Source organism: Vipera berus, assembly GCF_964194415.1.
Source record: "Vipera berus genome assembly, chromosome: 9".
Taxonomy (NCBI): Eukaryota; Metazoa; Chordata; class Lepidosauria; order Squamata; family Viperidae; genus Vipera; species Vipera berus.
Window position 1 is genome coordinate 17,211,808 of NC_138212.1, and position 25,627 is coordinate 17,237,434.

Here is a 25,627-nt window from a genome sequence, read left to right on the forward strand (position 1 = left end):
GTGGCCGCTCAATTGCTCCAATCTCTGTGCAAATATGCACGCAAGAGTACAAAGCACAAGGATTCGGTGCGCAAATGGAGTCTCAGGGAGCCATTTGCAGGCATGGCTTCTCCAGAACGTAAGTCCTTGACAATGGGGACTATTTCTGTTGCTATGCAAGGGAGCTAATAAGCGGTTACCTCATTTTATGACCTCTCTTGCCACAGTTATTAAGCGCATTGCTGCAGTTGTGAATTGTGCGATCGTTCAAAGTCGAATCCGGCTTCCTCCCATTGACTTGGCTTGTCAGAGGCCGCCTGGGAAGGTGACAGATGGAGATCACGTGACCCAAAGATGCTAGTATAACCAGTAATACAGGCCAGTTGCCCAACGACCAAACATTGATCACGTGACAGGGGATGCTGTGACGGTTGTAAGGGCAAGCGCCTCTTGTAAATTGCTTTTTTTAAAAAAATGCTGTTGCAACATCGAATGGTGGCTAAACAGTTATAAATCGAGGACTATCTCATCTCAGTTTCATCTTTAAGGTTGTTAGTAGGAGTTAGGATTAACCCTGGATTCCTGACTCTGTAATATTAGCGCTGTTATGTCCTCACCTTGACAAGTCTAATACATTTGTCATCCCACCAGGGTCTCAAAGTACAGGTAGTCCTCTACTTACAACAGTTTGTTTAATGACCGTTCGAGGTTTCAACGGCACTAAAAAAAAGTGACCTACGACTGGTCTTCACACCTATGCCTGTTGCAAAGCATCCCTGGTGTCACGTGATCAAAATTCAGATGCTTGGCCACTGACTCATACTTATGGCGGTTGCCGTGTCCTGGGGATCGCGTGATCCCCTTTTGTGGCCTTCTGATGGGCAAAGTCAATGGGGAAGCCATATTTCACTTAACAACCGTGTTACTAATTTTTAACAACTGCAGCGATTCACTGTGGTAAGAAAGGTTGCAAAACGGGGCAAATTCACTGAACAACTGTCTCAGTTATACTGTAAGTTGAGGACTACTTGTATATGCTGCCTGCCCCATTGTCTCATCAGACAATGCTGAGAGCTTAATGCAAATTTACCAATGACTTAAGGGTGGATTTTTCCCCAGACCACTTCTGCTTAATTTGACAACCATGGGAGTAGCCCAGACCTTTCTCTTAAAGCGAGTGTGTTGGTTGTGCTTTTTTGGGGGGTGGGGGTTTCTTTCAGTCATCAGTCCCAGGTCGGATTGGGACAGTTGGCCCCGGCCAACTCACCACAGGACAATTTAGCAATTCAATTTAATTATTCAAAATAAATTTTAAAAAAATATTTTAATTTTTGTCATTCACATTCCATTCTCTCCCCCCTTTTGCTTCCTTTCTTTCATGACTCTACTCCAGTATTTCTTTGATATTGGTGTAACTCTTTCCCCACAGCGAGTTGTTCCATGGCAAGTGGTCCCACAGCGGGTTGGCTGTAGTGAATTGTCGTAGAGCCATCCCAGGTTTTACTGCCCAGCCTGGTCCGTTTATTGACATGTTTGTTGTAATTTATTTGTGGCCTGCTTTTTTTCCCCTCTCTGCCAGCTCTGCAAAGTGTTTTTTAACAAACAAAAGAAGTGAATGCAAAGCTCAACATGCAAACTGATGAATGTCTCTGTGTCTGGTGGTTTTGGCACACAAAGCCCAGGATCTTTCTGGTTCATGCACTATACAGGCCCTCAATGGAAGGCAGGCTGGTTGCAACTGCTTTCTCCGCAGTCCTGACTATCCGTTGAAGTCTGTACCTGTCCTCTTTGGTTGCTGTGCCAAACCAGGCGGTTATAGAAGTACAAATGACAGACTCAGTAATTCCTCAAAAAGCTAAAATGGTTGACATCCTCATTAGTTTTGGGGACAGCAGTTTTGTAGTTTCAACCTCTTTGCCGGTACTGCAATTCTACTATCCAGCATTTTCAGCTCCTTGTGGGGAAGGCAGGGAAGGAAACCAGTTTTGCATTGAGGGGGGAGTGTTTGGGATGCTCGAAATGCTTTGTATCAGAGATCCCAGTGATCCTTCTCAACAAGCAGATATTATTTCTCCCTCACTTTGTCCATTGGGTCATGCGGGGCGGGGGGGAGGGTGTAAGCTGGCAGAAATGTGAATCCCTGTTCAGTATCTTAACCGTTATTTATTTGTTTGCTTGTTTATTCATATATCATTTAGACTTATATACTTCTTCATAGTGTTTTACAGCCCTCTCTGGACAATTTACAATTTCAGCACTTTGCCCCCAACAACCTGAGTCCGATCCAATTTATTGATCTTGGAAGGATGGAAGGCTGAGTCAGCCTTGAGCCCCCATCAAGATCAAACTCCTGGCAGTGAGCAGAGTTAGCCTGCAATGCTGCATTCTAACCACTCTGCGCCACCACGACTCATATCCTGCCTTTATTATTTTTATAACTAACTTAAAGAGCAAAACATACACAATACTTCTTCTTCCTCCCATTTTCCCCACAACAACAACCGTGTGAGATGTGTTGGTCTGAGAAATAGTTGACTGACCCAACAAACTATAGTTAGACCCTTCTCCTCCTAGTTGTATATTTCTGGAGCAGCTCTTTGCAATGGGTCTCAGCCGAAACGCGGCTAAAGGCACTGTGAAATAGTAAGATGGAACTTCCCCCAAATCTAAACTATAAATTGGGTGGGATATTAATAAGCCTGGTTTACTTTGATCCCTGCAGTGATGGCGATGTCTACCATGGAGACTACAAAATAAGAGAACACCACCTAATGTCTTCCAGATGTCTTGCATGACGCTTCCCAGAGATTTAACCTGAAAAACGTCTTGACCCCCCTGTGGAGTTATCTCTCCACTGAGAGGAAATTTTAACCACTTGGCCCTTGCAAGCAGATCCCACGAGGCTGAGCTCAACCGGCTCCAATTACTCTCTGCCCTAATGTCCCTTTGCTGCTAAAGATAGTATTTCTGCCCACCATTGTTTTGTTTCCTCGTTGCTTAGCGAAGATGAAAATATCCCGAGCATCTGAACAAGATTCAGGAAAAGGCCAAAGGAAGGGATGGTTAATGCATGTGGAATTAGGAGCGGTCCTGGGGTGGAATTATTCAGGCAGCACTGTGCTCATAGGTATGGATGGATGCCAAGAGAAAAATTTCAACTTCCCTTAAAAAAGAAAAAGTCCTTTTTAGGTAAAAATAAAATAAAATATAAATCTGTGATCTCACAATGCTGACATTAGTGGATTGAAAGGTATTTCCAGCAGTGACCAAGCCAATTTAAGCAAGCCTTTAAATCTAAAATTATGTTTGTATTTATTTATTTATCAATTTATTCAAATTATGTAGCCACCCACCTCACATCTGTGATTCTGGGTAGTTTTCAGCTGTGATTGTTTTCAATCACACAAACAACATAAAATGATAGCTAGTTTGACTCTTTTGTTCAAACTCATTAAAATCGATTAAAACAGACCCCACTTTTTAAAAATAAAATACAGGTAGTCCTTGACTTACAACAGTTCGTTTAATGACTGTTCGAAGTTTCAACAGCACTGAAAAAAAAACTATGACCATTTTTCACACTTACAACCACTGCCATGGTCATGTGATCCAAAGTCGGACGCTTGCCAAACTGACTCATATTTATGACGGTTGAAATGTCCTGAGGTCATGTGACCTTCTGACAAGCAAAGTTAATGAGGAAGCCGGATCCATTTAACAACATTGTTACCACTTTAACAATTGCAGTGATTCACTTAACAGCTGAGGCAAGAAGTCATAAATTGGGGCAAAACTCACTTAACAAATGTCTCGTTTAGCAACAGAAATTTTGGGCTCAATTGTGGTCATAAGTCAAGGACTACCTGTGTATTAAGATAAATATATAGATACACAGAATAAAATATATTAAAATAAAATACACCCCACATTTCTCTTACAGAAGCATTCAAGCTCCCTAGATCTGTATCATACGTAGTAAGGAGCATTAAGATGCCCTTTGATTCTGTTCTCCAGAGCCAGTGAAAACAAGCTTGTTCAAAAAATAAATAAATGCTGGAGACCTGGGTGTCTCTCAAACAAAAACGTTTCCCACTGTTAGGGTGTGGGATATTCCTGGCTGAGATTAACCACACGGGATTTGCTAATTTGACCTCCCATTGTTCATATTTGTGTCTATGGCAAGTCGCTTCCTCTGGCAGAATCTACAAAGCTAAAGGTTTTTCAGGCAAAGGTGGTTTATAATGTCAGTTGAGTGTCAACAAGATTTGCAGAATTATCAGCCATACCCAGAATGTCAACATGTAGTTTGCTCCGTAACTATTACAAAGTTCCTTCAATCTCCCTGGAGTGTGTTGGCTTTAAAGCAGCTTGTTTGGGCAGCCAAAGGAATTATTAAGAGACTGAGAAGCCGGCTACGCATTCAGTGCATAAGGAGGTAAATCAGCTAATCTTGGTTTCTTTTGCTAGTTTAAGTGAAACTGAATACATCACTTAATCTATCGAGAAGCAAGTAATTATTGTGAGATTATGAGTCCTGGACAACGCTCTTCCAATACGTTGGCTGGGGTCAAGCAATAACACAACCAACAGTGTCCATAGGGAGGAAGGACCAATAAAGTCAGGATGGTGGCTTCGGTTGCAGCCACCATATTGACTTTTTTCAAAGTCTTTTCCTCCAGAGCCGCCTCTGCACCGTCAACTGTCTCCTTGGTAAATGTAGCAAAAGAAACTCCTGGGACATTATTTTACCAAAGTATAACTTTACTGATAATTCCACATAGGCACCAGTTCTAAAGTTTTCGTGCAAAAGCCACCATAGGTAAAACTCCCCCTTTTCCCCTGGACTTCCCCAGTGTCCATTGTCCACCAATCAATGGCCTTCATTTTGTTTTGAAAACATTCCGAGCAGCTTGGAGTTTTCCCAGCGTTTGATTTGGGGTGCTGGGAGTGTCCTGGGCCACTTGAATCCCTCAATTCCCTCCCAAACCTCCTTTGCATTCCAATACTTTCCGTCCCCCCCCCCCGTTTCTGTTGTCTCTTTGTGAGCAGAGGTACGTGGCAAGTCAGCCACGACATGCACAAAAGCTAGTTTAACAAAACCGGATTCTCCAACATCCGTATTGTCGATGGTCTTGTGCACACAAAATGCTGAGAGCTGAGCATCTGCTTTAGGGCAGTGTTTCTCAATTCACCAACTTTAAGATGGGTGGACTACAACTCCCAGAATCCCCCAGCCAGCATGGGCCATAGAGAGGATTAGTAGGTTGACTTCAGCTGCAGGAGGAAAGGGAAGACATAAGACTAACAAGTCCATTAGTTAGAATGGAATACAGGTAGTCCTTGACTTACAACCATTCATTTAGTGGCAGTTCAGAGTTACAACAGCATTGGAAAAAGTGGCTTATGATTGGTTTTCACACTGATGACCATTGCAGCATCCCCATGGTCCCATGATCAGAATTCGGGCCCATGGCAACTGGCATGTATTTATGATGGTTGCACTGTCCCGGGGTCAAGTGATCATCATTTGTAACCTTCCCAGCCAGCTTTTGACCAGCGAAGACAATGGGTGAAGCCAGATTTGCTTAATGTTTGAATGACTGACTTAACAACTGCAGCGATTGACTTAACACCTGGGGCAAAACTCACTTAACAACTGTCTTGTTTAGTGATCAAAATTTGGGGCTCAGTTGTGGTTGTAAGTTGAGGACTGCCTATAATCAATATTTCCTGTCCCCACGGGCGCAACGACTTTTCTCTTCCATCACCTTAAACTTGGTTCCTTTGCACTACTCCTGCCTTCCACACCTGGAATCTCATTGTGGCACCTGAGCTGCACGTTGGGGAGCATGGTGGCTCACGTGGTTAGGATGCTGGTCTGATGATTGGCAGGCCCGTGTTTGAGACCCGGTTGCTGCTGCGTGACGGGTGAGCTCCTGTCACTTGCTCCAGCTCCTGTTGACCTAGCAGTTCGAAAGTGAGCAACTATGAGTAGGTAGATGGGTGCCACTTTGGGGACATGAAAGAAGCCCCTAACTGGGCATCTTCCTGGCAATTTCAACCTGGAAGTGCTTTGGTGCTCGAAACATAACTGTAGTGATAGTGATAGCTACCAATTTTGAGGAAAATGGAGCTTGGAAAGTTAGACTTGTTGCACACCTCTGCAGACCAGAAATCCAACTATGCAACTTCAGGTGCTGAAAGGTTGGTCCAGGATGGAACTGGGCATACCAGATTTAACCAAAAGCTTTTTTCCTTCTCCAGATCGTAGTTTCCAACTTAGTGCTTGGGAGAGCAGCATCGTGGACCGGCTGATGACCCCGACTCTCGCCTTCTTGGCCCGCAGCAGAAGCACTGTGACGCTGGCTGGCAATGGCAAGGAGCAGGGTAAGCAGAATGACCTGAAGGGGCTAAAATGTTATCGAGAGGAGGGCGTGATGGGTTCACCAGCATCCTGAGCAAGCCACGATGATTCCAAAATAATGACAAGTTTGGAATTGCATCAGGCAAACACTGCCATTGCATCCTGGGGTTGATTTATTAGTTTTAGCTTGTGTTCTGTGAAGTCAGCCGTTACATTTATGAACCAGAGTTTATGGTTTAGCATGCCATGTTTGGCTGATTGAATAAGCCATGTCTAACACAAAGCCACGGGGCTAGCCTTTGTGTCCTGTGCTTCCTTAAATTTCACGCTCTGATATTTTGCTCACAATTTTAGGAAGAGTCTATGTTAACAATAAATTGAGAATTTTGGGGGGGGTTATCTTTAGTTTGATAGCCTATCTCAAGTTAGGAACAAGCCTAGGTCTTGCATTCATCCTGTTTGCAAAAACTTGATTAGATTTCATCTTGGCTTACTCTTCTGGTTCAGTCTCTTGTGTGAAGGCAGGCCTTTGGTTAGGTGGACAAAAATGAGAAAAAGGATTGCTTTCCCAGCCTGGTGAAGCTTGTTTTGTGCATAGGCTCAGTAACATGAAAGAATGGGCATGATTTGAATACAGGTAGTTGTTGACTTGCAACCACAGTTGAGACTGGAACTTTGGCTGCTAAGCAGTGCAGTTGCTTGAATTGTGCTCAATTCTGCCATCTTCTCTACCATGGTCATTAAGCAAGTCACTACAGTTATGAAGCAAATCCAGCTTACCCCATTGACTTTGCTTGTCAGAAGGTCGCAAAAGGGGATCGCCTGACCCCTGGACACTGCAACTGTCGTAAGTGTGAACCACTTGCCAAGCATCTCAACTTTTGATCACGTGAACACGGGGATGCTGCAACAGTCGTAAGGGCGAAAAACGGTCCTAAATCGCTTTTCCCAGTGCCGTTCTAACTTCAAACGGTCACTAAACAAATGGTCGTGAGTCGAGGACTACCGGCATTGCTGTTGCTTTAGCCAGAGCCTGTCCATCCAATGTGATAAACTCCAGTGCCCTTCATCCCGTCAAGGACAGACAAAACACCAGCTGCCTGCAATTAGTGCAGGTTCGCGTCCCACCAGGCTCAAGGTTGACTCAGCCTTCCATCCTTCCGAGGTAGGTAAAATGAGGACCCAGATTGTTGGGGGCAATTAAGCTGACTTTGTAATAATGCCGCTTGGGGGTTGTATGAAAGCCCTAATAAGCAGGCATATACATAGAATGAAGGCTACTGCTAAGCTTGTAAGCCGCCCTGAGTCTTCGGAGAAGGGCGGGATATAAATGGAATTTTAAAAAAAAGCTGTCTGGGAATGATGAGTAAGGTTAACACCTAATATGAAGACAACAGGTTGAAAAGGCTGGCTTTGAAGAACCCAACCTAGCATATGGCAGGAATGAGATAACCACTCTATAAACCTTGCTGGCTTTCCGAGTGCTGGGACTGCAATTCCCAGAGCGACTAGCGCATGTGCCGGGGGGAATTCTGGGTGCTACAGTTCGAACAGAAGTAGGAAGTGCTACATTGTGGCAGGCTACCTTTTAAGTACTGTAGAATCAGAACTCTGGTTTTATTCCCAGACTGAATGTCTTACACAGGTCGTCCTTGACTTACGACCACAACGGAGCCCAAAATTTCTGCTGTTAAGCGAGACTGTCAATGCTACTAACATCGGATGTTTTTGCTTTGACAACCTATGGAGATGCAATCCTTTTTCTTCTTATGTTTTGCTCTTAGAATTAGAGTTAGAATTTGATGATACTGGGAGGGGAGGAGGAGGAGGAATATGCATGGGAGTTCAGCTAGACATAACAATACTGAAACTAGTGTGAGAACCAAGGTTATTGAAATAAGAGATGATAAGAATTGGCGGGTTGGAGAACTGGAGGGAAAGCCTGCATTTCAAACTAATTGGAGAATGTGATTTATGACTGTTAATTAGAGGAGGGAATTGGGCTTTGATACTATGCGCTCAGGGGAGGGGAATTCAGATTTCGACTTCAACTGTGTAAGTGCCGACGCTATGCTACTCGAATAAAGATTCTTTAAGGTAAACAGTGCCTCGAAGTTCTTTGAAGAGTTTCATCTGTCGGAACCATGACAGAGACATTTGTTAAGTGAGTTTTGCCCCATTTTACGGCCTTTCTCGCCACAGTTGTTAAGTAAATCCCCGAAGCCGTTACATGAGTAACCCGGTTGTTAAATGAATCTGGCTCTCCCCCTTGGCTTGGCTTTGCAGACGGTTGCCAAATCTGATCACATAAGCCTGGGGACACTGCAGCCGTCATAAACACATGCCAGTTGCCAAGCACCTGAATTTTGATCATGTGACCATGGGGATGCTGCAAAGGTCGCAACTGTGAAACATGGTCCCAAGTCACTTTATTCAGTGACGTCGTAACTTGGAACGGTCACTAAAAGTTGTAAATTGAGGATTACCTGTATTGTTAAACAACCCTAGAAAAGATTCAGACCTTTTTTCGTTGACTGCCAACAGTACCCGTGTGCCCCCGCTCAGCTTCTGCCAGCCCTGTAAGCCACTGCAAAAACCAGCGTGTACACCGTTGTGCAGAGCGAAGGCGGCCAGCAACCAGCAGCCCTGATGTAACGCCCCGAAATAAGCCACAGTCCTCTCCTGTAAGTTGCCATGTTTTTGTTTTGTTTTTTAACCATCCCAACTCTTTAGATCTGTGTTTCTCAAATCTTTAGGATTCCACTCCCAGAGTTCTTAAAGTTGCCAAGTTTGAGAAACGCTGCTTTTAGATTCACATCTATATTCCCATCAAAGCTTCCTCTCTCCTGTTAGAAGTAACAGAGACTAGCAGTTGGCATGGTTCTCCTGGTGGTCCTTGAGCAGGGGGTCTTCAAACGTGGCCCTTTTATGACTTGTGGTCTTCAACTCCCCTCAGGGCTGGCTGAGGAATCCTGGGAGTTGAAGACCACAAGTCATAAAAGGGCCACGTTTGAAGACCCCTGGTCTTGACTGCTGCAGTAGTAGCTCAGCTTTCCCCAACCTACTGTCCCCTCCCTACTCCAGCCATGGGGGACACCACATCTCATTTTTAACCTGCCTGTTGGGATGAGGAGAACTGTAGTGACCTTGAGGGGGTCAGCAATTTGAGGAAATTGCAGACGTTTCATCCAACGGAAAATGAAAATGGTCTTCTCAGTGGTTGTTTTCCAAGATTCTTTTCATTCCCAGGGCTCTCAGACTAATCATAGCCTACTTCCTAAATTAAACCTGCGTCCTGGCCTCTTAGATAGAAAGGGATGCCTGAATTTCAGACCTGAAGTATTGCGGGTGGGAGAGAGATACCCTATAGCCAAATGCTACGTACATCACAGCTTTCTATGTTCAGACATGCTTCTGCTGTTGCAGAAAAGTGGACTCAACTACTAACTACACTGGCAATTTGGGGACTTCCACACATCTTAAAGGACTGGGGAATTCTGGGAGTTGAAGTTCATACATTGCCAAGATTGAGAAGCACTGGCTTTAACAACCTCCTGCTTTGTTACTGTGAACTGATTCGGCCCAGAGCTCTGGAGAACTGCTTCTCCATCGTCAACGTGGGTTCTGCTTTATGATTCTTTCTTCTTCTATTCTCACCATCAGAAAAAGAAAGAAAAGAAAGACAAGGATCGGGAAAATGCCCAAGAAAAGAGTGCCTTAGCCCTCCGCAAACGCCACTCTACGCCTTCTGGCCAGGCACGTCAGCTGCATGTACCTGAAGGCAGGTAAGAAGTCACAGGGATCCTGATGAGATGCAGAATTAATTTATCATTGGCCAAATGGACTTTAAGAAACCAACTTTGCGGTCATGTCTGACTGTGGGAGGTGTGTATCAAAGGCTATTTCAAAGAGGATGGAATATTTAGATCAGATTGGGGTTAACTGTAGGGGTAATTACTTGCTATGAACATATCCTGTTGTTTTCTTGGCATCTACTTAGATATTTATATTTTATACTTTTGATGTGGTCAAATAACTAAATAAAGATTCTATTTCTATTTCTATTCCTATTCCTATTCCTATTCTATTCTATTCTATTCTATTCTATTCTATTCTATTCTATTCTATTCTATTCTATTCTATTCTACTCCATTCCACTCCACTCCACTCCACTCCACTCCACTCCACTCCACTCCACTCCACTCCACTCCACTCATGTGTATCAAAGGTGTGTATCAAAATTCAAGATGATGGCAATGACTACATGGATGAGGCTGCTTGTTATTCCCCCTGCTTCCCTTACCAGGAATACCTCTATTTATAATAATGCGCATAAGCATTATTACTGTTATCACCAATTAGAGTGATAATTCCATTTTGTACAATCTGTCACAGGAATCATAGAAATTACAGTTACAGTAAGGAAACCATTCCAATATTTCTGAGTTTTTGGACCTAATTCCGAAAAGATGCCTTGTTGCATCCAGGGTCGTGAAAGCAGCCTCAGTCTGAAGCCCTTTAAAGCAGCCGCATCTCTTCCTAGGATTGCAGGCCAGTTTCCGAGGTATACATATTCTCCATGGTTGGAACGCCCCTTTTGTGAATGAAGCTGGAAGCTTTGCGCAGCCAGAATGTGGGATTCCACACATTCAACTGGTTGGGAAAGGCTGAAATGGACAGCTGAGATTTTTTTCACAAGGCTTCAGATTTTTTTGTTTTTTTGCAGCACATTGTTTCCGCTGGGATGATGTTAAATACTGGACATGAGTTCTCCCTGGAAATCGTATCATTGGAGATTTTGTTTTGTCCACATCTGCTCCAGGAAGGGTCTCCAGAATAGGATTGGATGGCTGGCAAAGCTGTTTCCTTCATCGTGTCTCTAATGCCATCTCCTCTATGCTTCCCTTTGGCAGCCCAAGCCCCAAGCCCAGGCCAGCCTCACCAGCTGTGGCCAAACAGCGCCCTGCCTCACCAAGCCCAGGACCCAGCATTTCACATCGGTCAAGCCTGGCTCGCAGTGCCCAGTCTTCACCCAAGAGACGACCTCGCAGGGAGCCCGAGGGCCAACCGAAGGCCCGTGAACGCAAGAATGAACCCAAGGAACGTGGGGCAGCTTCTCCAGCCCCAGAGGAGAGCTTGAAGGCAACAGGGAGCAGCGAAACACCAACAGGTGGGTCATACTTGGTGTTAGTTAACGCTGAATTGCAGTTCAAGACTGACGTAGTCAAATAAAACAAGGCATAGAGCCGGACATTAAAGAATTAAGAATTGAATTTTGAAAATTTATTCAGGTGGTAGTCCTTGACTTACAACCAGTGTTGTTGTTGTTGTTGTTAGCTGCGAAGTCGTGTCCGACCCATCGCGACCCTATGGACAACATTCCTCCAGGCCTTCCTGTCCTCTACCATCTTCTGGAGTCCATTTAAGCTCATGCCTACTGCTTCAGTGACTCCATCCAGCCACCTCATTCTCTGTCGTCCCCTTCTTCTCTTGCCCTCGATCTTTCCCAACATTAGGCTCTTCTCCAGTGAGTCCTTCCTTCTCATTAGGTGGCCAAAGTATTTGAGTTTTAGCTTCAGGATCTGGCCTTCTAAAGAGCAGTCAGGGTTGATCTCCTCTAGGACTGACCGATTTGATCACCTTTCAGTCCAAGGGACTCGCAGGAGTCTTCTCCAGCACCATAGTTCAAAGGCCTCAATTCTTTGGCGCTCAGCCTTTCTTATGGTCCAACTTTCACTGCCATACATTGCAACTGGGAAGACCATAGCCTTGACTATATGCACTTTTGTTGACAGGTTAATGTCTCTACAACCAGTGGTGGGATTCAAATAGGTAAACAACCAGTTCTCTGCATGGATGCCGCTTCCAGAAGTCCATTCTGGGCCTGGGAAACAAAAAATTAACTAGCGGTTCTGTCGAAGTGGTGCGAACCGGCTGAATCCCACCACTGCTTACAACCCTTCAGAGTTATGACCAGCCCCTAAAAGGAGACTTACAACCCGAATTCAAAGATCCAATGGTTGGCTAGATGACTGAATGTTGAGTGCTCAGCAACACGGCTGCATTTACAGTTGTTTGCATTGTCCTGCAGACACGAGATCGTGTTTTACAACGATTTTCCTAAAAACTAGCACTCCCATTTTTTGGCAGAACTGTGCCTATAGTGAACTGCTGGTTTTCTTAATGACCACAGATTCACTTAACGACCATGGTGATTTACTTAATGACCACCACCAAAAATATCATAAAAGGAAGTCAGTCCCACGATCAACTCGGGTTTATCATTTTCATAACAGATGACCATAATGGGTAGGCTCTATAATGGTCGTATGTCGAGGACTACCTGTAGGCAAAGGGGCGAGCGGGCTAGAAAGCTAAATGGGATATTGCGAATCCTAAAACAGGTATGTTTCAAGAACCCAAAAAGAAAGGGAAACAGGTTTTTTTTTTAAAAAAAAAGTTGCTATATTCTGCTTTTCTCTGATTGCTCAAGGCAGGGATGGAAGTTTCCAACTTTACATAGAGGAGGCAAAGATAGCAAGGAATGCAAAAGGGACAGTGAATGAAATCTCAGTCCTGGGGAAAAAGGAAATGTAAGGAAGAGACTCAAAATAACAGCCTATTAATTTTCCATAAAAGAGGACAGGGAAAGTGGCAGATTCTGTAACTATATCTTGTGACAATTCAGTTTCAATAGTCACCATAGGGTCTGTCTCCTAACCTGGCCTGCCTCGTAGGGATGTTTATTACAACATCTACGCTGAGAGATTGAGTGCATCCAGGCAGGTGAAGCTCAGGTGCTTTTGCACAACTTGTCTAGCCTGGACTAGTGTTAACCTTGGGCTAGTATTTTTGGGGGCTGCCATCTTGGTTAGTTTAGCAACGGGTTAACGTAGCCTCAGCTTAAGAGCGCTGTGTGACTGCAGCCATGATGACTATCCAAAACCATCCAGCAAGCAGTCTCTGGGCTCCGTTAACCATCTGAGAGCCTCCCTACAATCAAGCTACATCTTCCCTTCCATTAGGAATGTGATCCCTGGGTGGAGATACTGGTGGGGAGGCTCCTTCGGGGAGAAGTGGCCTAACCCTAAGCTTGGCATTCTGTAGATGTCCCTGCCCCCTCTGGGGCTGCCAGCCTGATGCCTCCACCTCCTCCTTCAACGCCAGGCAAGCCAATGGCTGGCACCACAGACCGAGAAGAAGCTGCTAGACTGCTGTCTGAGAAAAGGCGGCAAGCACGGGAACAGCGGGAGCGGGAGGAGCAGGAACGGAAGGAGCGAGAGGAACAGGAGCGGTGAGTTTTACACTAGGTTTCTAGGCCTCATGGAGGAGGATGCGATTTTTTTTTCCCCTGGAGAGTTGGGCACAATTAGCTTTCAGGTGACCAGCCAGTGTCTCTTAAGGAATGAAGGGATGAGATCACCTAGAATTGGTAAAACAAGATGGTGACGTGGAACATGTGTAGAGTTCTATTTTCTCTTTGACATAATCTTGAGTGAAGTTTCTGCAGCGCAAGCATATTCATTCTGGGCCACGCTAAGATGCCCTCATTCTTTTTTTCTTTTTTTTGTGGTCTGAGCTGAGATATTTGACTCTTGACATCCGGCAGGCGCCAAGTGGAGGAGAGGGCTCAGCAAGAAGCCAGAGACCGCTTACAGCAGCAGGTGGAGCTGGCTAGGCTGGAGGAGCAGCAGGCCCGCCAGGAGGAGCAGGAGGCCCAGGAACGGGCTCGGGCGGAGCAAGAGGAACAAGAACGGCTGCAGAAGCAGGTGCGTTATGAATTGGGGGATTGGTCCTAATGTGACCTTTGCATTACCATCCTGTTCTGTTCCCCCACCCTCAAGGTACAAATAAACAGACAGGTACTAATCAAAAGGGTTAAGTCTTTATACCACAATATAATTGCTGTCCGATAAAGTCTTGGCAGCAAGCTACCCACAGTCAGCCAAAAATAAGCTAGTTATCTCAAACGTTCACTGACATGAGATAACTGCCAACAAATAAGTCCACAAAAATCCAGGCAAACAAACCAAAATCAGAGATGAAGAAGCGTAGTCACAAAATCCAGACCAGGGTTCACACAGGTAGAGAAATCTGACAGACGTGACCAGAAGCAGTGTTGAATTAAATTGTTCGCCACAATGTTCTGAGAGCAGCCACACCCCCTTTTGTACCTTATGGGGTGTGGCTCAATGACTCAGCTACTCCCTGGCCCTCCTACTCATCCTACATTGCTGCAAACGCTTGGCCCTGTGTCTTTCTCAAGGGTCTAGCCATGAGTCATCTTCACTAGACTGTATTTGCTGCAGCTGCTCGTGTTCCGTCCCAGCCTGGCTACTCCCAGGCTGCTCCTCTCGGCCTTCAGATGAAGACGGAGGCCTTGCCAGAGAGGAGGGTCCCGGAGAAGGAGGCCTTGCCAGTTCCTCCCCATCATCCTCAGTCCTCTTCCTCGGTTAGGACAGGCACGGGGGTCGGGGCCACAACACATCCTAACTGCGGTCACTAAACGAGGCAGGTGCTGAACAAGGACTACCTGTCCTACTGAGAAGGGTTGGTATTTTGATTATCCAGAAAGAACTTCCTTCCCCTTTACAGGGAGGGACCCCTGAATTTCCCAAATGGTCTGGCAAGAGGAGCTGCCTTTTTTTCTCTCATTCTTGGCGGGCGGGGGGGGGGAATCTGACTCAGAAAGTCCTGCCTTTCTTCCACGCTTGCTCTCCCGGTCCTTCTGCAGCAGCTGGAAATAGGGGCGGCGGGGGGGGGAGCCTTCTCTTGCACGGCGGGTGCTCACTTCTCCTCTCCTTCCTTGCAGAAGGAGGAAGCCGAGGCTCGGGCCCGGGAAGAGGCTGAACGCCAGCGAGTGGAACGGGAAAAACATTTCCAGAAGGAAGAACAAGAGCGGCTGGAGAGGAAGAAGGTAAGAGGAATCCCTGCTCAGTTGCCCCTGGAGTGGAAATACCCATAATAGCTTTATTCTGTAAAGGGGCGCTGGGCAATTTGCTTCCGAAGCAAGCAAGCCAGCTCGTGTTAGCCACTGGGTTGGAGAGCAACCATCCCAGTCAGGAGGAGGGGGTCAAATGGGGAATAGTCTGGAGTCGTTGTGTAAACACAAGAAGCCTGACCCTCCCTGGAAGGCAATTAGACTTAGCCAGTCTTTCCCAGGGGAAAGCTGCCAGTCTAAGAAGATTCCTGAGAAATAAGCGCAAAGCAATAGAGTAGCTTATTTGTACTCTGGTTATTGGTGCTTGAGCCGCTGGATTTTAAAGAGTTGCAATCAGAAAATCGTCACATCTCTGGTTAAATTCAACTTCATTGGCAAGCACAGTTAAAACCCACCCCAAAGGCGGGCGCGATCACAGTCATGCGATCAAGATTCAAGCACTTGGCAACCGGCATCTGTTGACAACGGTTGTATGGTTCCGGGTTCTTGAGATCGCCATTTGCAACCTTCCCAACTGGCTTCTGACAAGCAAAGTCAATGGGAAAAGCCAGAGTTTGCTTAACGATCTCATGGTTCACTTAGCAACTGCCGTGATCTGCTTAACAACCACGGCGAAAAGGTCACAGAATTGGGTGCAATTCACTGAACACCCATCTTGCTTGACAGTGGAAATTCTGGTCCCAAGTGTAATGGGATAACCCTTCAACAGTGGAGCGTAATTCTTGTTCAGGTTCCTGAATCTTGTTCAGGATTTCCTGTGTGAATCCTTCCGGCTTGAAAAACGTACAGGATCTTCTCGCGTCCTTACCTCATAACGAAACATCCGAATAATCCCTATATCCTCTCACTGTTTTATAAATCAGACTTCCCCTCCTGTCGTGGCTGGTGAGGCAGCAAATTTTTGCATTTCAATAGGGTCTTTCTTTTTTTTGACAATCTTGTTTTGTTTTTTTCTCCTTGCAGCGCCTGGAAGAGATCATGAAACGGACACGAAAAGCCGATGGAGCTGATGCAAGGGTGATTGATTTTCCTGGTCTCTTCCAGCAGACGAGAGGGCCGTGAGCTGCTGTTTCTGGCCTTAGATAGGGTGACGCCTACAGGAGGGGTAGCAGCTAGTAGCCTTTCTTCTGAATGAACAGGAGCACAATTCAGCCAGGCCTCTCCCACGACTCTTACAACGTTTATGCCCAGCTGCTCCACAGAGGCTTTGGGTCTGCCGGTCGGCAGTCTCTCTTCTCCTGTGCCCCTCTTCACGACAGGGCAACCTTGAGTCTCTGGCACCTCACCAACTCCTTTGCAGAGGCCCAGAAACAGTGGACAGTTTTCCTTCCAATCTGGATCGGGCACCGTGGCCAGAGGATTACTCTTCCGAGCTTCATATAGCCCAAAGCACGTATTCCAGTAGAGAGAAATTCCCTGAAAATGGGCTTCAGCCCAAGTCCGAAAGCTGGGAAGACACAACCTCTGGCCACGGTGATTGACCCAGATTGGATCTTGCAACATTATCCTGGGGCACATATATTTGCCTTCATTCGTCTTCCTTCCTTCCACGAGAAGATAGCAAGCGTGAACATCTGCCAACATACTGGTTGAAGACTCGCTTCCTTCTCCCTTAATATATCTCCACTCCTTTTTTGCAGAAGAAAGAGGACAAGAAGATGGTGAATGGCAAGGAAGGGAAGCAAGGGGGTGGAGTGTGCCCAGGTGAGAATCCCTTTCTGCATCCTTAAATATCCTCACTATGAAATCTGATTACAGGTTGTCTTCAGCTTAGCACCATTGAATTAGCAACCGTTTGATGTTGCAACCACACCGGAAAAAGTGATTGACACCTGGTCCTCCCACTTACGACCATCACAGCATTCCCATAATCACACGTTCAAAATTCAGGTGCTTGGCAACCACCATGTACTTAACAATGATTGCAGCATCCCCAGGCTCACAAGGTCAACATTTGTGACCTTCCCAGCTGGCTTCCAACAAGCAAAGTCAGCGGGGGAAGCCGGGTTCGCTTTAATGCCCACGTGATTCGTTCAACAATCGCCTTGCTTAGCAGTGGAAATTCTGGTCCCAGCTGTTGTCGTACACTGAGGACAACCTGTAATCTCGTGAGCCTGTTTCTCTCTTTTTAAAAAAAAAAAATGAACTCTGCTCCTAGACCAGTGGTGGCGAACCTACGGCATGCGTGCCAGAGGCGGCACTTAGAGCCCTCTCTGTTGGCACGTGTGCCACCACCGCCGGCAGCAAGTCCATCAGACCACCACCACTGCCTGGAGCAGGAACCCCGCCCAGCACAAAGGAGGCGAAGGGGCCGACTAGCAAGCTCAAGTAGAGGTGGTAGAGCAGAGTTCACCAACCATTGTCGATTGGTGGACTGGAAGAAAAGGGAGGGGGAAGCATTTTACATGTCCGCACAGGGCCGCGAGCACGCATGCGCTGCAAATGGGGAGGGGCTAGTGCCTGCGTGACACTCACTAGCCCCGCTCCGCCTTGTAACTGCAGTCTGCGGTGCAGTGGTGACCATTTTGGTGCCTTGCAGCACAGTGGCCCATTTCTCCCCCCCCCCCGGTTTTTGCGTGCCAGAGGCAGCACTCAGAGGCCCCTCCCTGAGGGCACCACAATGCTGATGCGGTCCTGGCACTTTGTGATAAATAAGTGGGTTTTGGGTTGCAGTTTGGGCACTCGGTCTCTAAAAGGTTTGCCATCACTGTCCTAGACTCACCGTGGATGAATACGGATTCATTTTGGGTCCCATTGAGAACTCCAGCTTTCTTTTGAGGTGGGGGGGGAGGAGGAGGTCCTGGGAGGACCATGGTGGCACAGCAGTTGGAATGCAGCACTGCAGGCTAACTCACTGCTCACTCCAGCAATTCGATCCTGAGTGGCTGAAGGTTTTACCATACTTTCCAGGTCGGTAAAATGAGGACCCCGATTGTTGGTGGCAAAATGCTGGCTCTGTAAACCGCTTAGAGAGGGCTGTAAAGCACTGGGAAGCAGTATATTAGTCTAAGTGCTATTGCTATGTCTCCCCTCCTTTCTGTTCTGTACCAGCCTGCTACCGGCCCTGCAGAAAAGGCAGGGACAACCCCTTTTACAAGAAGGCAAGAGGCTGGAACTAAGCCTGCCAAATTTATGAATACAAAAGCAAACAAGAAACGAACCATGAAACAGGAGCTATTCAAGCGGTTGCCTTCAGCAAACCAGCCCTCCCACGCATTCCCCTTTTATACAGTTCAGGGCGTGGCTTCTCTCTGCCTCCTGCGTCGGGCGTCCTTGAACAGGGCCAGCTGTGGGTCATCTTCATCCACGCTGTCAGGCTCACACAACTGGGTCTGCGTCGTGACCAGGTGGGAGGGGCCTCTCTGAGGGCTCTCATCAGCAAGCTCTCCAACCCCCTCAGCAAGCTCTTCAACACCCCCCTCCTCCTCTGAGTCGTCCGACCCAACTGCCGAACCCACAGGCTGACCCTGAATCACAACACTTTCCTTAGTCCTTGTGGTGCAGTGGTTAGAATGCAGTGTAGCAGGCAAACTCTGCCCACAGCCTGGAGTTCGATCCTGATCGGCTCATGGTTGACTCATCCTTCCATCCTTCTGAGATTGGTAAAATGAGGACCCAGATTGTTGGGGGGGGCAATGGGCTGACTGTGGAAAACTGCTTAGAGAGGGTTGTAAAAGCACTGTGAAGCTGTATATACGTCTAAGTGCTATTACTATTTCTTTTTACAATTCTGTGGCCTCCAGGGGGCTTAATAGATTGTCTTCCATTTTCAGATGGCAAGAAATATCCTGGAAGTCTTCCCAAGGAAGAAGAACTGCCCGAGATGCAACCCTCAAGTCCAGTCAGTCGCAAAGGGCCAAGTCCGGAAGGCAAGCAGCACAGGTATGTAAAGAGTTGCAAAGACAGATTCAGAACGTTACAGGAATGCCATGGCAGATACTTTCCCAGAATCCCCTTCGTTGTGGCTATAAAACGATAAAGGTCTCCCTCAAGTGGAGCTTCACACGTCTAGCTGGTTTTCTCGTCAACAATAAGGAAGGAGCTGCCAAAACTTTCCCTTCTGGAATGCCCTGGATTTTTCTGGCATTCCTCCATCCAGCTACTAATCAGATCCAACCAGCTTTTTCAAAATCAGCCAAATTATCTAGATGGGTGTTTTTCATCCTTGGCAACTTGAAGATGTGAGGACTTCAACTCCCAGAATTCCCCAGCCAGCATGCTGGCAATTCTGGGAGTTGAAGTCCACACATCTTTAAGTTGCCACGGCTGAGAAACATGGCTTGAAGTGCATGTGAGCAGACATACGATGCAGCTGCATTATTGGTGTCCTGAACGAAAGTATATGGAGGCCAGATCAGGGTTCACATTTGACTCTGTTCCAAGGATAATGCAGCTTCTTCACATCCTTGGAATACTCTGGGATCAGAGTGGGATAAAACTTGAGCAATCCTTTGAACAAAAGATTTATTGTCGGGAACTTTGTCCTGATGATTTTTACCAGAGCCAAACTATTTCCTTCTCCAATTCCTTTTACTGTTTCTTCTGCCCTTCAGCTTGTTTTTCAGTCTTGGCCCATTGGGAAAATCCAGGGAATAGCAACCTTCTCAGATGCTGAACACCCAAACAGGCTAACAAAATGCTCCAAAACTATAAAGACTTTTAATGTTCTCGCTCCAAGATCTTATGAGAACACTCAAACCTTTGCAAGGAGGTTGCAAAGGTGGGAGATGGCTGAAATCAGGGATTGATGCCTGCAGGGGCCACATTACCAAGCCTTCCTGGAATACAAGAACTTGAGTTGTCTTCACTTTATATATATATTTATTTTATATATTTATATATTTATTTATGTGTGTTTGTGTGTGTGTGTGTGTATAAATATATATGTACACACACATATACATACACACACACACATCATATCAGTTTCCCTTTAATTCTTTGTTAGCAATCCAAAAAAATTTACATATATATATATATATATAATTATCTATCTTATATCTCTATCATCTTTAACACTGCAACCAGGTAATGGAGGCCTCTAATATTTCCAGGAACACATAGCTGGATTTTATTTCTGTATTTAAAACACTGATATAGTTGCTCATCTTTCAACCAACTCAGAGAGGCTCCTAATTAAAAATTAAAAGTCACATAAAATCATTTTTAAATTTATAAAACTTAAGCCAGTTAAAACATAAAACATTAACAATGACAAAAACCTGGCTCCAAACCACGCTAACGTGCCATCATCTAATCCAGGGTGTCTCCAAACTTGGCAACTTTTAAGGCTTCTGGATTTCAACTTTCAGAATTCTTCAGCCAACATCGCTGGCTGAGGAATTCTGGGAGTTGAAGTCCACAAGTTTTAAAGTTGCCTGGTTCAGAGACCCCTAATCTAATCTTTAAAGATTAGGATCTTGAAAGCCTTACAAAAGGCTAACAGGGTTGGGGCCATCCTGAGCACCAAAGGAGGAACGTTCCAAAGGACAGGAGCTAAGGCCAGTTGACAGGACCCACAGCATCCCCAATCTACTAGACAAAATTGGACAGGTAGAGATTCTCGGGAGAAGACACTCCTTCTGGTAACCCAGTCCCAAGCCATGTAGGGCTTTAAAGGGTTAGGGTGACAACCAGCACTTTGGATGGCACCCAGAAACACAGCGGCAACCAGCGCAGCACCTGGAGTTGTGGTCGTGGCCAAAATTCAACAGCAGTTTTGTCCCTTGACTGAATATGGGCATGGTTAGGAATTGATGGTTTGACTCTTGAAGAGACCCCCCCTTTCTGTCTCCGGCGAGTGTGATTGCTTGCTGCTGAATGGCTTCTTCCCCTCCTTGTCCATACCTTCCCGAGGCCAGTTCAGAAGTCCTTAGGCCAATCCAAGGAACAACCCTTGGGGCTAAAGCAAAGGTTTTTGTGGGTTGTCAGCACCTGTGTGTTGTGTGCAAAGATCTGCTCTCCAGAATGAAGATCTGGGTGTTCTCCCTTCTGCCCACCTTTTGCCTTCCTCCGTGTCTCCTCGAGGGAAGCTTGGGATGTCGTGACTTACACACACACACACACACACACACACACACACACACACACACACACACACACCACTTCTCTTTCTGCTGCAGCTCCCCCATCAACCCCACCCTGGCCCTGGTGAATGGCCTGCAGTCCAGCAAGCATGAGAATGGCTTCCCCTCTCCTCAGGAGCCCGGGGGACGGGAGCGCCCTGCAGGGTCCGGGCTAAGCGTGGCTGATGAGCCCATCCTGCCTTTTGCCAACAAGGAGCCCTTCCTCAACAGCGCTGTGGCCAAGGCGCCACAGGTCACAGGTAAGGTAGCCTCCATTCTCCAGCAAGGAGCATCTTCTGTCCAGTGGAATTCAGGAGGGAGGTGGACTCCCAGAAGGGAGGGGCTGCATTCCAGTGGAGTCAAGAGGCAACTCGGCCCAGATATATTGTGAGAGAAAGAGGGCGAGGACAGCCCCTCCCTAACAGTTCATAGAGTACAGAACGCCTCAACTTACGACCACAATTGGGGCCGGAATTTCCATCGCTCAGCAAGGTGGTTGTTAAGTGAGTCACGCCGGCTCTTACAACCTTTATTACCAAATGTTAAGCAGTTGTTAAATGAATCCCATGGCCATTAAGCGAATCCAGCTTTCCCATTGATTTCGCTTGACGGAAGCTGACTGGGAAGGTTGCAAATGGCGATCACTGGGATGCTGCAGCTGTCAAAAATGCAAGCCAGTTGCCAAGCCCCTGAATTTTGATCATGTGACCCTGGGAATGCTGTGACAGTTGTAAGTGCTAGGACCATTTTTTTCCAGTGCCGTTGCAACTTCGACGGTCACTAAATGAAGGATTGTAAGCCAAAGACTAGCTGTGCATTGTAGGATGCAGAGAATTGAGTCTTCAGTCTGAAAAGATTCTGTAGTAGAGGAGTGAAACAATAAAGTATTGCAGCTCGGAAGAATTGCGACGTGACTTTCTTAGCTTGATATTCTGTAGTTCCGGTGCCCAACGAGAATAAAGAGATAGACTAAAAGCAGGCTCACATCCCACAGGCCCACCGATTGCGTCTCAGTTGCATCTGAAAGGTGATGGTTTCAAGAAAAAATTGGGGAAGGGGTTCCAGGTATGCCACTTTGGTATTCTCGAATAAAGATAGGGTATCAGTCTCACAAATGAATAAAAACAAGATTCAGTTCCACACATCCAACAGGTTGGTGAGTAAGTTGGAGCAAATGCAGAAGTGGGGAGTGGTCTGCTTTGGTTTTCGTATAAGTCTGCCTTTCATGGCCTGGGAGGGGCTCCTTGTCGCCCCCAAAGACCTTCACTGTAACACTGTCCAGGTGAAATGCCCTTGGTCGCCTTCTTGGGAAGAAGTAAGCACAAAATGCGTTAAGAAGGCGGTCCCAGGCTTCAGAATCGAAAGCAAAAGGCGGCTTCCAAGTATGTGCTAGTGCTCACAGGGCACCTTTAGACATCTCTTTAAAGCAGCTGCATCTTCCCCCAGATTCTCTGTAACTGCAAGAACATCCCTGGAAAAGGCACGTTTCATTTAAGGCAGGCATGTCAAACTGCCGGCCCACGGGCCGGATGCGTCACACCGAAACCGCGCCCACCCCATTGCCGGCAGTGGGGGAAAAGTCACGATACGTCGCACGACGTCAAGTGACGTCGCGAGTTTGACATGCCTGATTAAGGCATCGCAGTCTCTTTGAACCACTTTTTTCCCCTCCCAGCTGTTGTCCTGCTAAGTCTTCTCAAACCACCAAAAAATCCTGCCTCTCGATTAGATTATCTCATTCCAGCCCACCCTCCAAGGGACAGTAATAATAACAACAACAACAAACATGCCAATCTGGGCAAAAAAAGGGATTAGAGATAGTCCTCCACTTAGCGCCATTTATTTAATGACCAAAGTTACAATGGCATTGGGAAAAAAAATGACTTATGATCAGTTTTCATGCTTATGACTATTGCAGCATCCCCATGGCCACATGATCAAACTTCGGATGCTTTGCAACTGGCCTGGGTTTACAATGGCCGCAGCGTCCTGAGAATGTCATTTGCAACCTTCTGAAGGAGCTTCGGACAAGCAAAGTCAATGTGGGAAGCCAGATTCCCAAATGCAGTGATTCGCTTAACGAAAGGTGATAAAATGGGGCACTGCTCACGTAACAACTGCCTTGCTTGAGCTCCATTGTGATCATAAGTCCAGGACTACTTGTACAGTTAGTCCCCGACTTACAACCGTTCAAAGTTACGACGGCACTGGAAAAAAGTGACTTGCAACCATTTTTATTTTATTTATTTATTTTTATTTTTATTACATTTATATCCCGCCCTTCTCCGAAGACTCAGGGCGGCTTACAAGCTTAGCAGTAGCCTTCATTCTATGTATATGCCTGCTTGTTAGGGCTTTCACACACACCCCAAGCGGCATTATTACAAAGTCAGCTTATTGCCCCCAACAATCTGGGTCCTCATTTTACCTACCTGGGAAGGATGGAAGGCTGAGTCAACCTGGAGCCTGGTGGGACGCGAACCTGCACTAATTGCAGGCAGCTGGTGTTACTTTTTCACACTTAACGACCATTGCAGCATCCCCAGGGTCACGTGATCGAAATTCAGACGCCTGGCAACTGGCTCGTACTTAGGATGGTTGCCGTGCCCAGGGTCATGTGATCCCCTTTTGCGACCTTCTGTCAAGCAAAGTCAAGGGGAGGGGGACGGGGAGCCAGATTCACTTAACCGGGTTGCTAACTTAACAAATGCAATGATTCACTTAGCGATGGTGGCAACACAAGTTGTAAAATGGGGCAAACCCATTGTAGCTCATAAATTTTGGGCTCCGTTGTGGTCGTAAGCGGAGGACTGCCTATATTCAGGCCTGTCTTGTACAAGGAAGCATGGCTGGGTCAAACCTGGAGCATTTTAGTCCTCCAAAATTCTGATTTTTCTCTTTCTTTTCCTCCTGCAGAGGTTCTGTAAGAGGGGGATGCCAAAGGACGGGGGCCAGATGCAGGCTACGTTAAGAGTGGAGGATGATCACCCAGGGCGAATTCTGCCCCGCTGTGGACTTGAGGGCAATGCAAGGAGCCAGGCTGGAGTGCCAGCCCTCTGGACTCACTTACTCTTCTTCCTGTCCTCATTTTATGACTAGTATTATTTTTTTTAATAAGCACCTTATCAGACTGACCCCCATCTCATAGCTCATCTTCAACGCTATATAACCACATAGTTATTTAACTGGCTGGGTAACAAAGGATGTGAATAATGTACATAAACTTTGATGTTAGCACGAGGACTGCGCCTTTGCGATCTGGCTGCCCCTTGGAGAGAGGGGCTGTATTTTTAGGCGAGGGCCAGATCGTGTGAAGGGGAGATCAGACCCCCCCCTCCAACTCCAGAAGGGTTTTCCTAAACGAGGGTGTGTCAGTGTTGCAGGTGAGCGTGTGTTCCGGCTAACGGGAAGCATTTAGATCAGTGTTTCCTAACCTGGACAACTTTTAACTTCCCCCAATTCCCCAAGCAGCCACAGTCGGCCAAGGTTGAGAAACACGGATCTAGATCTCTTATTTAAAACCTCCCCCTGTTGGTCTCAGCCAGGAGATGGGCAACATTGTGTGGCTGTGTGTGAGTGTATGCGTGTGTGCACTGTTAGCGACTCAGCAGCTGCCATCGTCCAACACACTGTGCTTTTTTTTTCGAGGAGGGGGGTTGCTGCTGTTTCTCGGTGGGGCATTGGCTGGGGCTGCTGCCCTCAATGTCACGGTTGACAGTATTATGCCTCTGAGCAACCTTTGTGGACAATAAAATGGAGAAATCAAGGGGAGGGGTGTGGCGTCTCTTCTTTGTGATTGCTATTGGCCAACTGCAGGTGGGGCGTGGGGGGATGTCCTGCTTGCTCTGCTAAGATGGTCTTCTTCCCTAAACCCGGTTTGCACCTCTTTCTAGAGAGGGAGACCTGAACCCAGTAGCCTTGCAGACTGAGAGGGGTGACGTATAAACGTAACAAACTCCCCCAGTTTCTTTATTGAGAACACTTAAGTAGCCATCCAGCTTTCAACCAACTCTGGGTGGCTCCCAATCAAAAACCAAAAGTCGCATAAAATCATATTAAAACTATAAAACCAAACCCATGAAAAACTTAAAAACAGCATAAACCGGGCATCGGATCAAAGTGCTAAAGGGTGATTTTTCTACTCTCCTCCCAGCATTCGCGGGGGGGGGGGGGGAAGCCAGGTCTTCAAATCTTGGCGAAAGGCTGGGGGGGAGGGGGCAGAGGCCTGCTGAACTTCATGGGGCATAGAATTCCATAGGGGGTGGGGGGGCTGCCAAG

The 25,627-nt window shown here is 46.6% G+C and overlaps 1 protein-coding gene across 4 annotated transcripts in view; it reads left to right on the forward strand.

Annotated features, from left to right (window-relative positions):
* The window catches only part of MAP7D1 (MAP7 domain containing 1), a 78,492-nt gene extending 53,390 nt beyond the window's left edge, over positions 1–25,102 (forward strand). For 2 of the 4 annotated variants that reach the window (XM_081335192.1, XM_081335194.1), the window contains 12 exons: positions 6,244–6,366; positions 8,888–9,027; positions 10,007–10,128; positions 11,257–11,513; positions 13,451–13,637; positions 13,953–14,112; positions 15,156–15,260; positions 16,248–16,301; positions 16,925–16,988; positions 19,058–19,166; positions 21,407–21,609; positions 24,266–25,102. In XM_081335192.1, the coding sequence (XP_081191318.1) occupies positions 6,244–6,366; positions 8,888–9,027; positions 10,007–10,128; positions 11,257–11,513; positions 13,451–13,637; positions 13,953–14,112; positions 15,156–15,260; positions 16,248–16,301; positions 16,925–16,988; positions 19,058–19,166; positions 21,407–21,609; positions 24,266–24,276 (1,535 nt within the window). In that variant the 3' untranslated portion in view covers positions 24,277–25,102. The remainder of the gene's footprint in view (positions 1–6,243; positions 6,367–8,887; positions 9,028–10,006; positions 10,129–11,256; positions 11,514–13,450; positions 13,638–13,952; positions 14,113–15,155; positions 15,261–16,247; positions 16,302–16,924; positions 16,989–19,057; positions 19,167–21,406; positions 21,610–24,265) is intronic. The other 2 variants (XR_014027397.1, XM_081335193.1) reach the window with 2 other exon arrangements.
* The last annotated feature ends 525 nt before the right edge of the window (positions 25,103–25,627 follow it).